The sequence below is a fragment of the Acanthopagrus latus genome, chromosome 22, assembly GCF_904848185.1.
Source record: "Acanthopagrus latus isolate v.2019 chromosome 22, fAcaLat1.1, whole genome shotgun sequence".
Classification (NCBI taxonomy): Eukaryota; Metazoa; Chordata; class Actinopteri; order Spariformes; family Sparidae; genus Acanthopagrus; species Acanthopagrus latus.
The window spans coordinates 19,865,917-19,882,895 of NC_051060.1; the positions used below are offsets into that span (position 1 = coordinate 19,865,917).

At 42.5% G+C, this 16,979-nt stretch overlaps 2 protein-coding genes across 2 annotated transcripts; one reads left to right on the top strand and one right to left on the bottom strand.

Moving 5' to 3' along the window:
* The first annotated feature begins 1,884 nt into the window (after positions 1–1,884).
* Positions 1,885–11,856, top strand: chga (chromogranin A). The gene is made up of 8 exons (XM_037085436.1): positions 1,885–2,523; positions 2,849–2,898; positions 3,670–3,763; positions 5,784–5,852; positions 6,553–6,639; positions 8,143–8,409; positions 9,168–9,601; positions 10,878–11,856. Exons 1-8 carry the CDS (start codon positions 2,478–2,480, stop codon positions 10,959–10,961), a joined length of 1,131 nt encoding a protein of 376 aa, XP_036941331.1. The 5' UTR covers positions 1,885–2,477; the 3' UTR covers positions 10,962–11,856.
* Positions 11,857–13,584: 1,728 nt separating this feature from the next.
* Positions 13,585–16,511, bottom strand: ccn2a (cellular communication network factor 2a). The gene is made up of 5 exons (XM_037087421.1): positions 16,109–16,511; positions 15,715–15,931; positions 15,368–15,619; positions 15,036–15,247; positions 13,585–14,920 (listed from the first exon to the last, which is right to left on the bottom strand). Exons 1-5 carry the CDS (start codon positions 16,169–16,171, stop codon positions 14,624–14,626), a joined length of 1,041 nt encoding a protein of 346 aa, XP_036943316.1. The 5' UTR covers positions 16,172–16,511; the 3' UTR covers positions 13,585–14,623.
* Between the last annotated feature and the right edge of the window lie 468 nt (positions 16,512–16,979).

A 16,979-nucleotide genomic window follows, 5' to 3' on the forward strand; every position in this document is an offset into this window, starting at 1 on the left:
AGGAACTAAAATCTATATTTCCAGTGGCCCCATTCTCTATTTTTTTTCTCTGTGGGTTTAATTTCAAGCAGTCCTCGTAGCTGCCTGGATTTCATAATGACCTTATTATTGCATTCAAAGAAAAAGAAAAAGAAAAAAAAACCCTCGTCATGTTTAAACAAAAGCCTGTGGCCGGTTCATGTGGGATGAATATGGGTGACGTAAACAGGCCTTTATTGTCTCTCTGAAAGCCTAATGAGATCTTTGGGAGTGCAGCGGACGGCGCAGGAGGAAATTTGAAAATAGCAAACAGTCCGAGCCACACCTCGGAAAAAAACATCTTTGTCTGTTGTTTTTTTTAAAGTTGATGTGTCTAACACGACCATCTGGGCTTCATGTACATCATGTTAAAGCACACAATTTTAGGATTTTCCATTTGGGTTTAGTTTTATATGCAATGAAGCCTTAAAAATACAAATGGCTTTGTGTAAAAAACTATAAACATTAAATCAAGTTCAAGGACTTTTAATCAAAAGACTCATTGCAATTCTGTAACTCTTTACTTTCTGACTCTTTACCTTCCTAAAACACATGCTTAAATAATACATATTGATAAAATAATGTACTGTAGTAATGATTGCTAACAAAGATAACATGTATGCTGATTTGTATTAAATTAAATAGGTTTTGGGATCTGGAAAAGGGCATTTCTGATGCAAACATGTATATTAAGTAAATACATTGATATGAGAATTAATAAATACATATAAAAATGTGTAAATATATAGATACATAAATGCACAAATAAATCCAACATTTCTATATTTAATGTCTCATTCAGTCGTGATTTATTTATTTGTGGTGACGAAAAAGCATTTAATGACATTTACCCTTATTTACCCATTTATTTGAGCTTTTATCGATACAATTATTATTAATTCAAGCATTTTACTATGTAATCGTTCATGTTGTTAACATATTTAGTGTCAGCCCTTAAACCATCTATAGATGTATGACCCAGCGGTCCAAAGAATCAGTACTGGTATTGACAATCCACAATAAGATCCCTGACAGAACATCATTACTTGGTCTTTTTCCCTCACTTCATGACTCATCCTCTGGGGACCATGACAGGAAGCTAATGAAACTGTCATGCTAATGCATCCTATAGGTGCTGATAATATTCAGCCTGAGCCAAAATGGTGGACAGACAGACCAACATTGCCGATCCCTCCTATGAGAGCAGGAACAAGTGGCTGTCGGAGAGTTTGATTAATGCATGACTTTATTTTTATCATACTGTATTACAATGTTTACTATAATGCATAATGCATAAATTAATGTAGGATGTATCTTGAAATCTTGTTGTTCACCACTTATAAATGCAGTAATGACTATTCAGATGATAAGTTAACACTTCATGTATCATCAGTTAAACAACATTAATTAAAGTTGAGGTTACTTTATCGTCCCCTGTGGGAGAAACTAATTTCATACTTTTATTTATATGCAGCGGAATCAGATTGCAGCAAATGACTACATTTGAAGTTTTGGGCGGACTTATCCTTTAATCAAAACATTTTAAATGTTAGGCTTTCAAACGCCTGTGGAGCTCAGTGAATTAGATATGAGGAGAGAAAGTACTTCATTCTTATCTATACTTGTGACATTTCTGTTACCAAACACTGTTTGATATGTCATACGTGAAATTACATTTTGATCCCCATCCTGTCTCTGATAAGAGGGGTAAATGCTGCATTGTCACGGCTTACGCAAGGAGATCAAAAAAAATAATAAGGGCCACCTGTCCACATGATCAGAACAAGGCACAGTGGCGGCCATGACAGCAGTCATTTTCAATAAGCTGTCACCTAGCAACACATCCGGGGAGGCAGGAGACCTGATCAGCAAACACAGCCTGACGATGCTGCTTTGTCCACAACACAATGGAGACAAAGACCTCTGATTAAGACACTTTCCATTCATGCAAAATATGATTCAAGTTTTATCAGCAAGGTTACTGCAGAGTAGATCTTTAATGGAAGTGGTTGCCAGGTCTGAACTTGTATATAAGTGCAGTTAAAGCAACATTAAAATCCTCTCCCATCACTGTGATGTGCTCCACATCATGTGCACGCCCCCTGACAACCAGGAGAGGTACACGATCAGGTATAGTAATAATTGGTCCCCGGGATGATGTCACTTCCTCCCTGGCACACCGGCCTATAAAAGCGGGGTGCTGTCGCGGTGAGCCGTCGGTGGAGAGACCGGAGAGCGCAGGAGGCTGCGAGGGGGATACCGACGCCGTGGTGTGAAGATCCAGCTCTCCAGAAATACAGAAAAAAGGCGGCTAAGTTTTGTTCAGAATGCGTCCGTGAACCCTCACACCGACTGTCTCCAAATCTAAAAAAAAACACAAAACCCTTCTGATAGAAGCTTCGCTAATTTTTTTCTTGTCTATTCCTGGAGAGCTCCGTGCGCCTCGGCTCCAAAACGACATGATCGGGAGAGGACTGCTCCTGCTGGCGATCCTGTCCAGCTGCGGTAAGAGAGGGGCTGTGGATGGGGGGGGGGATGACAGGGAAGTTATACCTGATGAGATGGTTCTGGTGGAAGAAAGAAAGGGAGAGAAAGAGAGCTGCTGCAGTAAGAGATGTGACTGCCGGTGGTTCAGCACCAAGGACAGCGACGCACACGTCCTTTAATTGCAGTGGAGGGAGAGGAAGGATGGAGTGGATTCACCTGCACCTTTGGCACATCCAGTCCCTTGTTACTGAAAACCAGACCGACTGTGAGAAACAACAGGAGAGCTTATGAGAGATAATGATGTGATGATTCATGTTTTTATGTCTTTTTTTTTTTCTTGCAGTTCTGTCATTGCCACTGACTCCGAGTCAGCTGGAGAATGAGGACGTAAAGGTAAAAAAAAAAATAAAAAAAAAAAGACTGCCTCACTGCATTATTTTGTATTCAGTTCAACAAACTGTTTTATGCACTGACATGGTTAAAAAAATAAAAATAAAATAAATCCCCAGCCGGTCGGTGCTTCTTACTCCTCTCTACTTGGCGGACCCTGAATGCTCAACACAAGCAGTTTAACTCACTCAAGCGCCTCCTCCAACTGGGGGACAATCTCGCTGTGACCTTGTCCAAATCAATAGATACCATTCTGAGAGCAATGGAGATGCCTTGACCTCCATGATTTGGTGTTGCTGGATCCATTTCACATCTTGATGGAGGCAGAGAGAGAGAGAAAGAGAGAGAGATGGAGGTAGTTTCTAGAATATAGTTTGGAGAGATGAGACTGTAAAGATGAGGGGCCGAGCAATCAGAGAGAGAGAGAGAGAGATCTGGAAGGCTGATGGGAAAAAGAAAAAAAAAAAGCAATTTAAAAATCATCAGGCATGTGGGATTGGCTCGACATCGAAAAGCACAATGGGAGTTGGGATGATTCTGATCTCTCATCTGAGGGTTTTTTTTTTTCTTTTAATGTCTTTGAATTAAGTGAAAGAGCTGCAGTCAAAGAGAGAATAAAGCTGTGTGGATTTATTCAGTCCGATCGTGGTAGAATCTGAGCTGACAGTAGAGTTACTGACTCATGAACTCATTTGTGATGATCTGGCTCATGTGAGAGTGATGGCAGCAAAAAGGTTTTTTTGACTCATCTCGTGAACCTTTCTGCCTCTGCAGGTGATGAAATGCATCGTGGAGGCGTTGGCAGATGTGCTGTCGAGGCCCCACCCCGCGCCTGTCAGTCAGGACTGTTTGGTCACACTGAAGACAGGTAAGACCTTCACCTGAGCGAGATCAGCTGAGGGACACATCTCAACAGATATTTCAAATGTGATCATGTTTGCATCACTTTGGGTTCGACTGTTAATGCCTTCAAATTAACAGAATATTTATGAGATCTATTTTATATTAAGGACAGGTTTAAAGTGTGGACCGCTGCCACATACCACACACTAAATGAACCTTTACACAAATACACAAACTACAGGCACCGCTTCCATCTTAAAGGATAAGTTCACAAAAAAAAATGACAGGTCAGTCATTACCTTCGCACTCTTGTGCTGAGGAAACGTCAGGTGAAGTTTCATAGTCCACAAAACATTAATGGAACTTCGCAGCAAAACAGCGTTGTAGTAGAAGTACATGGGGACTTGTTTTTAACGTTCAACAACTGATATATAAACTTGTGAAATATAAGATTTATAGTTCATAAGACTTCAATAAATATCTAATTCACTGTTAACACCCAATTAAATGCTTTATAGAAAATGTATTATTGTAAAGTCACATCTAAGGTTTGTAATATCTTGTTAATGGTTAATAAATATTGTTTAATATCTTGCAGCTAATGTTACAAACCTTGACAAGTGCTTGATAAACGGTTGATGGAGCATTTCATTGATTGTTTATAATGAAATGGCTATTAACCAAAGTTTAATTAACTATAAATGTAACATTTTAGCTTTTAACTCCTTCACTTCTGATGCAACAGCCCCTTTTTAGCCATGTGACTCAGGTCCAAGTATGAAATTGTGTCACTTAAAGACGAATAAAAGAAAAGGTTTAAACGATATCACAGTGAGAAGATGAACAAAACTCCAGCAGGTCTTTAGTCTTTAGTCACAACATTGATAGTGTATAGATAGTGTCCCGCTCTATCACCTCCAGTTCTTACATTCAAATAATGTTTAATGCAAATGTTTGACTTAATGATGTCATCCTCTTTGATTTATTCCCCTTAATGTCCTCACGGCAGAAACACTTTGAGTTTCCTGCAGGAGGACAGTGCTTTACGTTTTGGTTCCTCAATCTTTCTTATACAAGGTTTAATCTAAGTATAATGCTTTATATTTCACATCCTGTCCCAGGCTCTCGTTTGTATAGTAAAGACGCGGCAAAGCATATTATGATTCAGTAAAGCAAATCCTTTTTAATGTAACATGGACTCTAAATGTGCCATTAGTTTTCTGCAGCCTCAGCTTTGCTCCATATTCATCATCATCATCCTGCTCTTAAAAAAAAAACAACCCTTGCCGGAAAAACGCTGCCTCTCTCAGAGAACAAATACCTGCTCTCCTTTTTTTTTTTTTCCCCAGCATGATGCCAACATCATAAGGTTAATGGATTTGCTGCAATGGCTGCTGGGTAGAATCCTGATGGGTTGTATACAGATGGGTCACTATCACCCGGTGAAGACTATTCGGTTACATAGCCGGCGTATTACCTTGATGCTGTCCTTGTTGTTAAAAAAAAATAAAAAAATCAATGGGAGCACTACTCGCCGAGTGTTTGTTACTGAGAGAGAAACTGAACACCACCAGAGGGATGGAGGTGAGCGGGGGGGGACAGAGGGGGAGTCAAAGTCATGAAGAGAGAAAGGCAAGAATAGAGGAAAAGATCACAGACCGATATGAGAGCTCTGTACAGCGGCTGTCTTTTTCTTTTTTTTGTGCTTGCTGCTGTACAGTATGCAGTGCCATTTGTGGGTCAGCAGAAAGTCCAGTGCTCACTGCTGCTGTAATTCACCGGGGGAGTCTCCGCGGGCCAAATGATTAATTGTGCTCTTGCTTTGAAAGCAGTAAATTTCAGGGCAATTAACTCTGACGAACCCGCTGAAACGAACTGCTGAGCCACGCAAAAAAGTGAAGGGGAAAAGACGTGTACCTGTGTTTTACCTCCTGCAGGATCTCATTATTGCCGTCGCCTTTTTGTGTCTTGCTCTTGTCTTTTCTTGAGCGAGGTATTTAACCAGTTTCCCCCTGTGCATACTTATGTGTGTTTGTGTTGCGCAGATGACAGGCTTGTTTCTATCCTCCGCCATCACAACTTTCTGAAGGAGCTGCAGGAGATCGCTGTGAAAGGTGAGTCACAGATCAAACACGGTTGTTGTTTTGTTTGGGGTGCCTCCTTTTACGTTTATGTAATGGTGCATCTGATATCGCTGTTGTTGTCAGTGGTGTTCCTAGAACGGCATACTTACTGTTGCTGCAGGACTGTCATTCTGAATTACAAATCAGAGATGAAAACTGTATCTGGGGCGAGCTGTTGATGAAGATTCTCACTCGGGAGACGTCGAGTTCATGACTGGAATGTATTATTATTCTGTTGAATAATTATCTTAACAGTGAGTTCACTTGCTATTTTCTGTCAAAACTACTTCGTCAGGTTCAGGAAACCAAAAATATTTGGTCAGGTTTAGGCAGCATATATATTTTGTTAGGTTTAGACAACATAAATATTTGGTTAGGTTTAGGAGACAAAATTAGTTTGTTAGATTCAGGAGACTAACAATACTTGGTTTCGTTTGGTTCGTTAGGTACCTGGTTTGGATTCAAATAGACCCTTTCACAGCATCAAACATCTGCATATTTTTCTGGTCTTTTCCCCTCAGTTGCTAAGCTATGACATTTTAAACATGATCGATCAGTTTCACTGACGGTCCTGGAGCAACGTTAACTGGATGTTACAGAAACACCAACACAGCGATCAGCTTGTGATGTTTGTTATGAAGACGAGAAAGGTGGCAAAGACAGAAAGCTTTGTTTATTCATTTTACTTCAGGTGGTCAAGAGAGAGCTCACCTGCAGAGAGACGCTGGTTCAACTGACCCGATGACACAAACTCCTCGGACTGGGGCCGATGTTCCTGGTGAGTTCTGCATACTTCTTATCACATCTCCACAACTTTCAAGTCGAGTTCCGGTTTGAGGAACATCTGATCAAGGTTTTTTTTTTAATGTGCCAGCTGTCAAAATGATGTATCACCTCCATTATTTCTCATTTTTATGTTGTCAGCAAACAGAGGAGATATGCTGAGGTGATTTTTAAACTCTGCTGATGCTCTCTGTGCTCCTTCCTCACCTGGCCTTTTTTAGAGTCAGCGCCAGATTCCCTGCAGAGCAAACAGAGAGGGCGAGTAGCAACGCACGAGCGAGTACAGTGATGACGAAAAATTCTATTAAATAAGTCGCATCCACCAACCTTGACCCAGTGTATGTTCTCTGACTGCCGGCCTGAGTGGCCAGGATAGTTGTTGGCAACGTTGCTCCCTGCAAAACGGCACCATGCTCATGGTCGGATTAGGTTTACGTGCAAAATCTGCTTGGTAAGGGTTTGGAAAACATCATGTTTTGGCTTTAAATACCCTGAAAAACCTCCTGAAAAAAAATATCTGTATGTTGTTGGGAGACCTGACCTCTGACCTTACGTCAAATCAGTTCCTTCATGGGTCAGTTCATCATGTCTTTGCATCATCTTCCTGATGCCTTGGTCTATCACAGGCACACATTTGGTTACATTTCACTGCAGCAATGTGGAGAAATCTCCTTTGAATTAGCCGGTGGTGTCACACTTGTGAAATGTTGAAACACAGTCTTGAAATGCAGCCAGCGACGTTCACCTTCATCAACCTCCACCTCCAGATATGAAAGTGTGGTCATAAACATGTAACGGTACCTGAGACATGTAGAAATGTGAGCGGATCTTTGCTTTACAGACACATTAAATGACAATATTTCCAACCTGGTGACTGGCCTGAACATTTTACATATACTATTCTTCTTTATACTAGTCAAAAAAGTGAATGCAGTAAAATGTTTAAGAAGATAATTATGAATCTACTTACTTTAGTATAGCAATATAATTGATGCCAGGTATACTTGTCATTGATTATAGCCACCACTTCACAACATGTCAGGCCTGCTATTATTTGTAAAGGTTTTTCCTTTGATTGATTGATTAATCTACCAAATATTTTCTGTTTTGATTGTTCAGTCTAAAAATGCCCCCCAGAAACACAGCCAAAGCTGAAATATTAAACTGATACAAAGCAGAGAAAACCGCTGGAACCATCAGTTATTTGGTATTTACAAAATCAAAATACAAATTCAATAAAAAACTGGACAGAAATATGGGTCCTAACAAGTCCCTGTGAAGTTGGACCTAGTTCAGCATCATGTGATGCACAATTTAATTGTTGTCATGTAAAAATCTGACATATTCTAACTCCCTCCATCAAGCATAATCAGATAATCTGACACAAAGTGACCCCGGTAATACACTGTCCTGCTTTTTGTGTAAGCGCCCGCTTTTAACAAAACGCAAAAATCAATGGCTTCTAGTAAATTAAATTGCTGCCCCTCCCTTGTGTCAGATCGATCCATGTTGGAGGCTTTAGGAGGCCCCGGTGAAAGATCCATCCTTTCCCAGAAGAGGATGACAGGAGATGCAGATCGAGAGGAAGAAAAGGATGAGAACCTGAGGGATGAAGAGTCTCCAGAGGACGACAACATCGCTGAAGAGGTGAAGACGGAAGACGAAGAGAGGCCGGGGAATCACGTCTCTGAGGCTGAGAAGAGAGAGGACGAGGAGCAGGAGGAGAAGAGAGTGAATTCAGAGGAAAGCGTGGAGAATAAGAAAGGTAAGACATTTTCTTTCTTTACGTATACCTGTCTGTTGTTACAATCACAAATGCAAAAAGGAAAAAAAAAAAACATGTTTATTCACATATAAAGCTCTATATTTTGTTTGTGAATTAAAGGTTTTTAGAATAAAGAATAAAGTCGATCAAAGGCAGATAGCAGAATCTTTTGATAGCGAGAGAGCACAAAATCAACTGCCTTTTATATGCAACCGCCTGCCACCACAGCACTGAGTGATTGATGGAAGTGCTTCCATCTACATGATGAAATTCAGCCCCCCCAATGGGGGGAGTGGGGCCAACAGCATATCGACAGCAAGCCAAAAGAAATGATTAAACGTCTCCATGTCCTGGAATTCAAATGAGCTCCGGCGCGTGATAACAGCTGGAATCATCCGCCATGTTCTCCATCTTCAGATCAAGACTTGCAATCAAGATTTTGCTTTTTTTTTTTTACGTCCCCACATCTTTAACAGAGGTTTTTTTTTCTCCCTATAAATATGATAAAATATTCATACCGATTCTACAAAAGGGAGCTTCAGCCAAGTCGTCTCATTGCTCCAGTCATGCTGTTAAGTCCCATAAAGCACAGCTAGCAGTACTACAGGCAAAGCTGCCAGCTGGCACCAAATATTTCATTATAAGAAGTGGGGTCTTGCTGATGTGGAGAGTGCTCTGCCCGGAGTCTCTTAGAGGTGTCTTGGTTCAAAACAGAAAAAAAAAAAAAGTATCTCATTCTTTATTTGTCTTTCCTCCAGTGTCTGGATCCGGTGAAAGCAGAGATGCATCCAGAACCAAACCAAAAGACAAGAAGCTGGTTGAAGACGACGAAGAGGTGAAAGACAAGAGATCTTCATTTTTCCCACATAAACAAGAGGAGAAACCGGAGGAAGAGGAGGATGAAGGGGAGACCAAGAGAGGGAGCAGGGAGAGCCTAAAGCGATGGACCAAGAGGGGCAAGGCGCTGCCGCTGAAGAGGAAAGCAGTCGGAAAGGAGGCGCAGGAGCTTGACAGCCAGCAGGAAGTGCCACATCACTCGAAGGAGGTCCTGGAGGAAGAGGAGGAGGAGAAGAAGAAGAAAAGAGTTGTGCAGAGGAGTCCAGAGGAGAAGGAGCTTCAGATGATCGCCAAGAGGGGACCGGAGGAGAGGAGAGCGCTGGAGGAAGAGGGGAGTGCCAGCCGGAAATCAGAGGTGCGCTGCCCATCCCTTCATCTCCCAGCAAGGGATGTAACATTGTCCAGCAGCTGAGGATTGTATAGTAGTTTGGGAAATACGTTTTATAATACAACTACATACAGCACAGAAACATGGCACCTGTTTTCTAGCCTCTTGGTTTACCTCTGGGTTATGTGACCTGCCGAATATGCACTCCCGCTGGCCCCTCCTGATGACATCACAGATATTCAAATAGTTTTTCTTGGCTCCAGGAAAGTTTCAAAAACTTTGTAGCTCAAGATTACTTAAGTTAACATTCTTTTTCGATGGTAGTTTATATTTTTATTTGTTGGTCTTAGTGGAATTTTTAGCTGGTTCTGTTCTGTAAGGAGAACTGAGTGTATTCAGGTGTAAATAAGAGTTAGTTGAAGACAAGATCGACAGCATGCTCAGTCTGAAGCGTAAGTGAGCAGTGGGTTAGCTTAGCTTAGCATAAACACTGGGAACAAGGGAAAAAAAGCTTACTTGTTATTAGGTTACTTCAAAGGCTCACAAATTAATACATTATCCTATCCATCACACTTGTAAAAATGCTAATTGCTGGTTGTACAATTCATGTTTTGTTGTTCGTTTTTTTGCAGATAAACAAACTAGATGTAACATGCTAATTTTTCAGCCTTAACTGTGCTAGTAGGGGGATTTCAGACAGAGCTAGGCTAGCTGTTTACCCCTGTTTCAAGTCATTGTACCAGGCGAAGCTAACTGGTTGCTAGGCTAACTGGCTGCCGGCCCTGGCTTCATGTCTAACTCTAGACAAGAAAGCAAACACATGCATTTTTTCCAAGATGTCTTAAACTATTCCTTTAAATAATGACTTCAAGCATGATGTCATATTCTACCCAACAAGCCAAACTTTTAACTGTAGTGCTTCGTGCTCTAACGTGTTAGCTCAAGGTAAAAACTGAGGTAGCTTTCTGTGTTTCACTGTGTGAAGTAATGGATTCCTCTCTGCTGCTCCAAATCCCATCAAGAAACAAAACGGTGCAGCTGCTGCTTGGCAACGTTTGCCAAAGGAGGCCCGTTCACACTGCAATAGTCATGATGGCCAAAAAAACTGTAGCTTATGTTCCATCAGCGAGGCCAAAGCAGGTGATCCTGGATGTAATGTGCCCTTGCAACGCGTGAGGGGCAAAAAAAAAAAATGTGTCAGCATATATTTTCAGAGCTGCCATGCATGAAAAAGCCTGCACGTATAAAATGATTGTTTGCACTCTACAGTAAGCGTCGTGCTGTCGTCTCATTATGTCTGCAGGAGCCGGAGATTGAGAGCCTGGCAGCCATCGAGTCGGAGCTGGAAAACGTTGCCCAGAAACTCCACGAGCTGCGGCGAGGCTGAGAGAGAGAGAGAGAGACGTCGGTAAAAAAAAGTTGACACGGCAACCTCCTCTTCCTCCTCGTACTCCTCCGCTTTACCAGCTGCCTGGTTTCCACAGATAGAGCGTGTGAATATGTGACAAGATTTAATCTTTCGCTGTCTCTTTTCTCCCGGAGGATTGTCCCCCCCGCCCTCCTCCCCCTTTTTGCACCACGCTGCCGCAGCCTCCCTTGTGACATCCTGTCCCTCACATAGATTAGCATTCAGTAGATGCAGCTAACATACAGATGCACAAAGTTCTGTGCATCCAAACATGCATACGATAGTGAGAACACACACACACACACACACACACACACACACACACACACACACACACACACACACACACACACACACACACACACAAAAGGCTCTGAATGATAAAAGTGTCTCAGTCGGTGAAGGCTGACAGCTTCGTTTTCCTGAAGTTTCCTCTGACAATCATCTCTCTCTTTCTGCAAATGTATCTCGCCTGCTTTTCTATTCATTTTAGCACCGATTTCATGTGAAAAGTTTGAGAGCAGGTATATACACACACACACACACACACACACACACACACACACACTGTCGTGGTGAGGTTGTACAGTAAGTACGGCATGTAAACTTTGTACAAAAAGCTCTTTCGGGGATACTGAAGAAGTCAGGCGCTTAATTTATTCTAGATTCAGTCGAGCCAAGGCAATAATTGAACATTTTTAGCAGATCAATGTCTGGATTGTTATCTTCAACTGTACTTAATTTATGTATTTAAAAAAAACTTAACACCAAAACAATAAATCAAATTGAGTTTATCTGGAAATCTCTGTTTTAGTAAATCCTTTTGATGCCTCTAAAGGTAATTAATGCAATAAACTCAGCCTACTAACAAACATAACGGACTGTTTAACTGGTACAAATGATTTTTTTTGCATCACTTTTCATCACGTAGCATCTCACTGCATGAACATGAGCAGCTGATTTACCCAAACTGGTGGAGACGAGGCAATTGCAAAAGTGAGGATTCATTCACTGCTGCGTGGTATGTTCACGTACTGTATCTTTACACTCACAGTCCATAGGTAACCCAGCTTCACACTGTACTCTGACATTAGCTCACACTGTGCCGTAGCTGCAGTCTCAACTTGGTTGTGTTTGTGGGCGAAGGAGCTGAGAACATGAATCATCCTTCTGACACACAAGCTGTTTCTACAGCGCACTCAATTCCAAGACGAGAACATTTTTAACCCTTAGCGCTGGCATCGGTATTACTTTATTCCTTAGTTGCTACTATTACGAGGAAAGAGCCGGCGTGGATTTGAATAAAACACATATGGTGCTTTAGAAAAGAGACGAAAATAGAATGTGTGCAGGGAAGAAACTGAAAACGCAAAAAAGTTCTGCTCTCTCTGGCGGCTTAAATCAATACAGCAGCTGCAGACACAGCTGGAAGCAGAATCTGTTTAAGAGGATCTGTGTCTGGAGATGTTTTACCAATATATGCAAATACAAAGAGTCTTAAAAACGCCTGGATACCAGCAGAGAATTTTAAAAATGTATGAAGTTTTTCTCTGCATGATAAGGTAAGCATTGCTAGAAGTCACTATTATTTTTTTTTCTAATAAAAAAAAAGCATAAAAATGGTTGAATTACATTTTAAAGTCGACAAAGAAGAAGAAGAAGAAGAAGAACAATCAGGTTTTCATTTCTTCTGCAAAACACTGGTTACAACACTGATTACACATTTTATATTCACAACTTTCTGCATCAAAACAAAACGCTGTTCGACCAGATATCACAGCTATGGATGAAGATCTCCTCATTTTTCAAGATTTATGCATGTGGACGTCAGAACAAGCTGCAGATGTTATAAAAAATTCATGATGAGGGGAGAAGGGCACCAGGTGGCGACATTAGACTATCTCAGCCTCTTCTTTCTAAAGGTGAGTGCTGTCTGCAGGAGAGATGTTTAAAGGCCAACACAGTCACAGAAGGATGATTACATTCTGTTCTTATGTTTTCCAATCTTATGTGAAGTCACATGGCAAAAAAACAAATAATGCACAACGTGTATTTGACATATCATCTCTCAGTGGAGCTGATAATTCAATAGGGAGCTGTAGTCGTTTGGCAAACAGCCAACAGGTCTGTACTTTATAATGTTTGCTGTATATTAACTCATACATTTTTAAACATCTTCATTTACTTAAGAGGCCATTACAGTGAGTGATGTTACAGAGAGTGCAAGAACAAATAAAAGTAAAGCTCATATGTTGCTCCTGAGAGTTGGGAATAAAACTGCCAGTGTTCACATCGACTGCTGCAGATCAGCTTTCACAAAAGCTCTGTTTGTTTTAACTAACTTCATCGTGAAGACAACTCCTCCATGATTTGACCCGTTTCCTCATTTGATTCACTTCGGCTGACGTAGCGACTGATCGTTTTCTGGCTGTGAGTGATATTTTGCGTTCATAATTAATTAATACCTGCACTGTCTGAGGTGTCAGAACATGAATAAATGATGATGTAGTTACGCAGATAACAAACGCTGTGGGTTCTGTGCTGGTGAAATATGCTTCGCTCGAGGCGCTGAGTGTAACAGAAACACTTGGAGAAACTCGCGTTTGTATAAAAAAATATAACATTTTTATTTTCCAGCTACAAAGTGAAACATGTAACACTTTTGTCACACTTCTCAATAAAATAGTAAAAAATACTGTCGACAAAAAATACACTATGGATACATTTCAAAGCACAGAACAAATTTGGCTTTTAAATTAACTTAAACTGTACAAATATATACACAATATACAGATCAACAATTAAAAAAAAAGGAATGAAATTACAATTCTTCCAGTCTTTTCTTCTATTTTTGTACAAAATAGACTTTGTTCCTATAGACACTTGGTTTCTTCCTTCTGACCTGAATCAGTAATAGTCATCTTCTTCTTCTTCTTCTTCTTCTTCTCTTCGTCTTTTTTTAATCTTCTCAGTGCCGTGGCAAAGCCCACTGTGTTCCATATCTAACCCTAAACTCAGCACGCTGCCTGCTTTCTCATCCACATGCTGGGCGGAAACTCTGACCTTTCCTCTACTCTGGGAGCAGAGTGAGCAGCGTAGACAAGGCCGACATTCAGACACACACACACTCACACACACACACACACACACAAGGACACATTCAGACCTGTTTGGACGGGGGAACACTGGCATGCTGTGGTCTGCGTGCTCCATCTACAGCTGCTTTAGAGTTTGCAGGTCTGGTCTGAGGCTCGGAGGGTCGGGGGGGGAGTCATTAGACACCTCATTAAAGAGGAGGTCATGGTTTAGATAAGTATAGAAATGCGTACAGTAAAATGGACGGGTCTGTAAAAGGGGATTTCAAGGAGGGGGGGAAATGGGCGGAAACCTGACAGTAGGTTTGTCAAAAATAGAAGTTATAGTGCAGGAATCTCTTGGAGCTGCTATGCAGCCCTCTGTCTGAGTCTATGTGGCCGATGTACACCAGCCGTAAAAACACACAGACACTTAGACAAGCGTCTGGACTACTTTAACAATGAGAAATTAAAGAAATAAAAACATAAACATATATACTGAGCTGCAAAATGAGATGGAGTTCTGTTTTGTTTTCAAGTCATGAGCTGCGATCGTCCCTCAGTGGCTCACGCCATGTCTCCCATCATCTTCTTGTAGTACATGGACTCGAAGATGTCGTTCTCCCCGGGGCAGTTGTGGTGGCAGGCGCAGGACTTGATGAACATCATGTGCTTCTTCATGACCTGTCCGTCGGGGCATTTGAACTCCATGGGCAGGGTGGTGGTTCTGTGGGGGGTGCAGCAGCGGCCGTCCAGGCAGACGCCGCAGAACTTTGGCCTGTAGGACTTGGTGGTGGTGCAGCCGGAGATCTCGAACTTCATGGGCTTGGAGAGTCGGGGAGTACGGATGCACTTCTTTCCTTTCTGCAGGAAGAAAACAGAGATGCAGAAAACTTTAGTAAGCATCCTTTGGCTGCTTTTAAAGCTGATTTTGTGCTTGATGAGCTCATGAAAGCTGTGCAGCGGAGCCAAGACTCACCCTGATGCTCTGCTCCAGCTGTGACTCGCATGGTCGCACCATACACAACCGGGTCTGTTTCTCCAGGCGGCATTCGCGGTTATCATTGGTGACCCTGGTGGAAATCCCAAGGCCGCAAGTCTTAGAGCAAGCACTCCATTCAGTAGTCTGAACCAGGCAGTTCTCCCTCATCATGGAGGGATCTGGGCCATAGGTCTCCTCCTCTCTGTAGGCTGTAAACACAAGAGGGAAGCACTGGATTAGAAACCATCCTGAAGAAACAAAGCAACTACAGTAACTTGTGCTTGAAAGTCATGACACAGATGAGGGAGGAGGGGGGGTTGTTAACTTACCGGCCAAAGCAGAGCCCATGAAGCTGTGTCTGTAGGGAGAATCGCACTCCCACTCCTCGCAGCACTTCCCGGGCACCTTCACCCGTCTCGGCATGGGGCAGTCGGGGCTGGGCAGCCTCACGTCCATCGAGCAGAGAGGGACGCAGCCGACAGCTCCATCCAGGCAGGTACACTGGTACTTGCAGCTGCTCTGGAAAGACTCTCCGCTCTTGTACACCATGCCTCCGAACACGCAGGTGGCTCCATCTCGAGCTGCGGAGGAAACGAAGGGAAAGGTCACGATCCAGTTCGTACACTCGGGGCGTTTAAGTCGGGGCGTTTAAAAGCATAAACTGTTAGTGGCTCACCTGTGCACACTCCTATGCGTCTGTTGATGGGGGCTCCGAAGTCACAGTAGAGGCCTTTGTGTGGGTCGCAGAGGTCTCTCTCGGTGCAGAGCTCCCCCATCTGCTTGGCACACACCCTGCAGCAGCCGCAGCCGTCCAGCACCAGGCTCACTCCCGGGGGGCACTGAGGTGGGGTGGAGGGGCACGAGCACTGGTTGCTGCACTCCTGACCTGCAGCCTGAGCACAGGACACACACAGACACATGCTCGGTTAAACATCTCCCAAAGTGTACGGCACAGCACGTGTCTCTTAAGGTTATGTCATGTCCTAAGACTCAAAGCTTTTCTGTCCATATATCTAAAGACTGAAATAGCAGTAAAAAAAAAAGTCTCTATCAATGTTTTTCTGACTTACCATGTATGAGAGCATGAGGCACAGGAAAGGCACCAAAATCATTTTCTTCATCCCAGCAGACATCTTTTCTTCCTCGTGGAAATAGATTCTAGTTTTTCCTTAAGTCTCGTTGAGAAAGTCTTCCTTTTAGTCTCAGAGTTCGAGCCGGAGAAACCTTTTTTCTGATCAAGTTGATCTCTTGTCTCGTTTGTCTCGTTCGTAGCGTTTCTCTGCTGCTCCGGTCACAGTCTTTCCCTTCTTCCTTTCCTTTTCGTTCGTTTTCTTGGTGAAAGCTAGAGTTTAGCTTCGGTAGAGGAGTTGATCTGAGTTCTGACTGCAGAGTCGAGCTCCCTTTATACTCGCTGGCCCTCGGAGCACGTCACTGAGAGCTGAATGGAGAGCCAGCCCTGGACAAACATGGACATACTTGGCATTCTTTCCTCGCTTCCTGACCCCCACTCCAGACATCCCACATTCCTGCTGTCTGAAGGCAAGGCTCTGCTGCTCGGCCAAACAACACTGTCTCTCTCAGAGCGGCTTTCATCTGGAATGGGAGGTTAAGTCTGGTTAGAGGCCTGGGACCCCACACTGGGAATTCCTGAAGACTGACTTCACAAACAGACAGCCGGTACCTATAAATATTAATTTTAAAAAAAAGAAGAAAGGGAGATAAAAAAAAAAAAAGAAGTAGCAGAGTTCACAAGTGAAGGCACAACAAAAAGCTCCACATGAAAGAGGAATGGTTAGATAACAGGTAGAAACTCATAAAAATGCATCAACATGCAGTGACTGAATAAACTGATTGAAGTGTGACGGGTGGTTGGGACTGTAAACCCACAACAGCATTCCGGCTTCAAAGGAGAACAGACAGCCTGTACTTTGGTAAATTAAC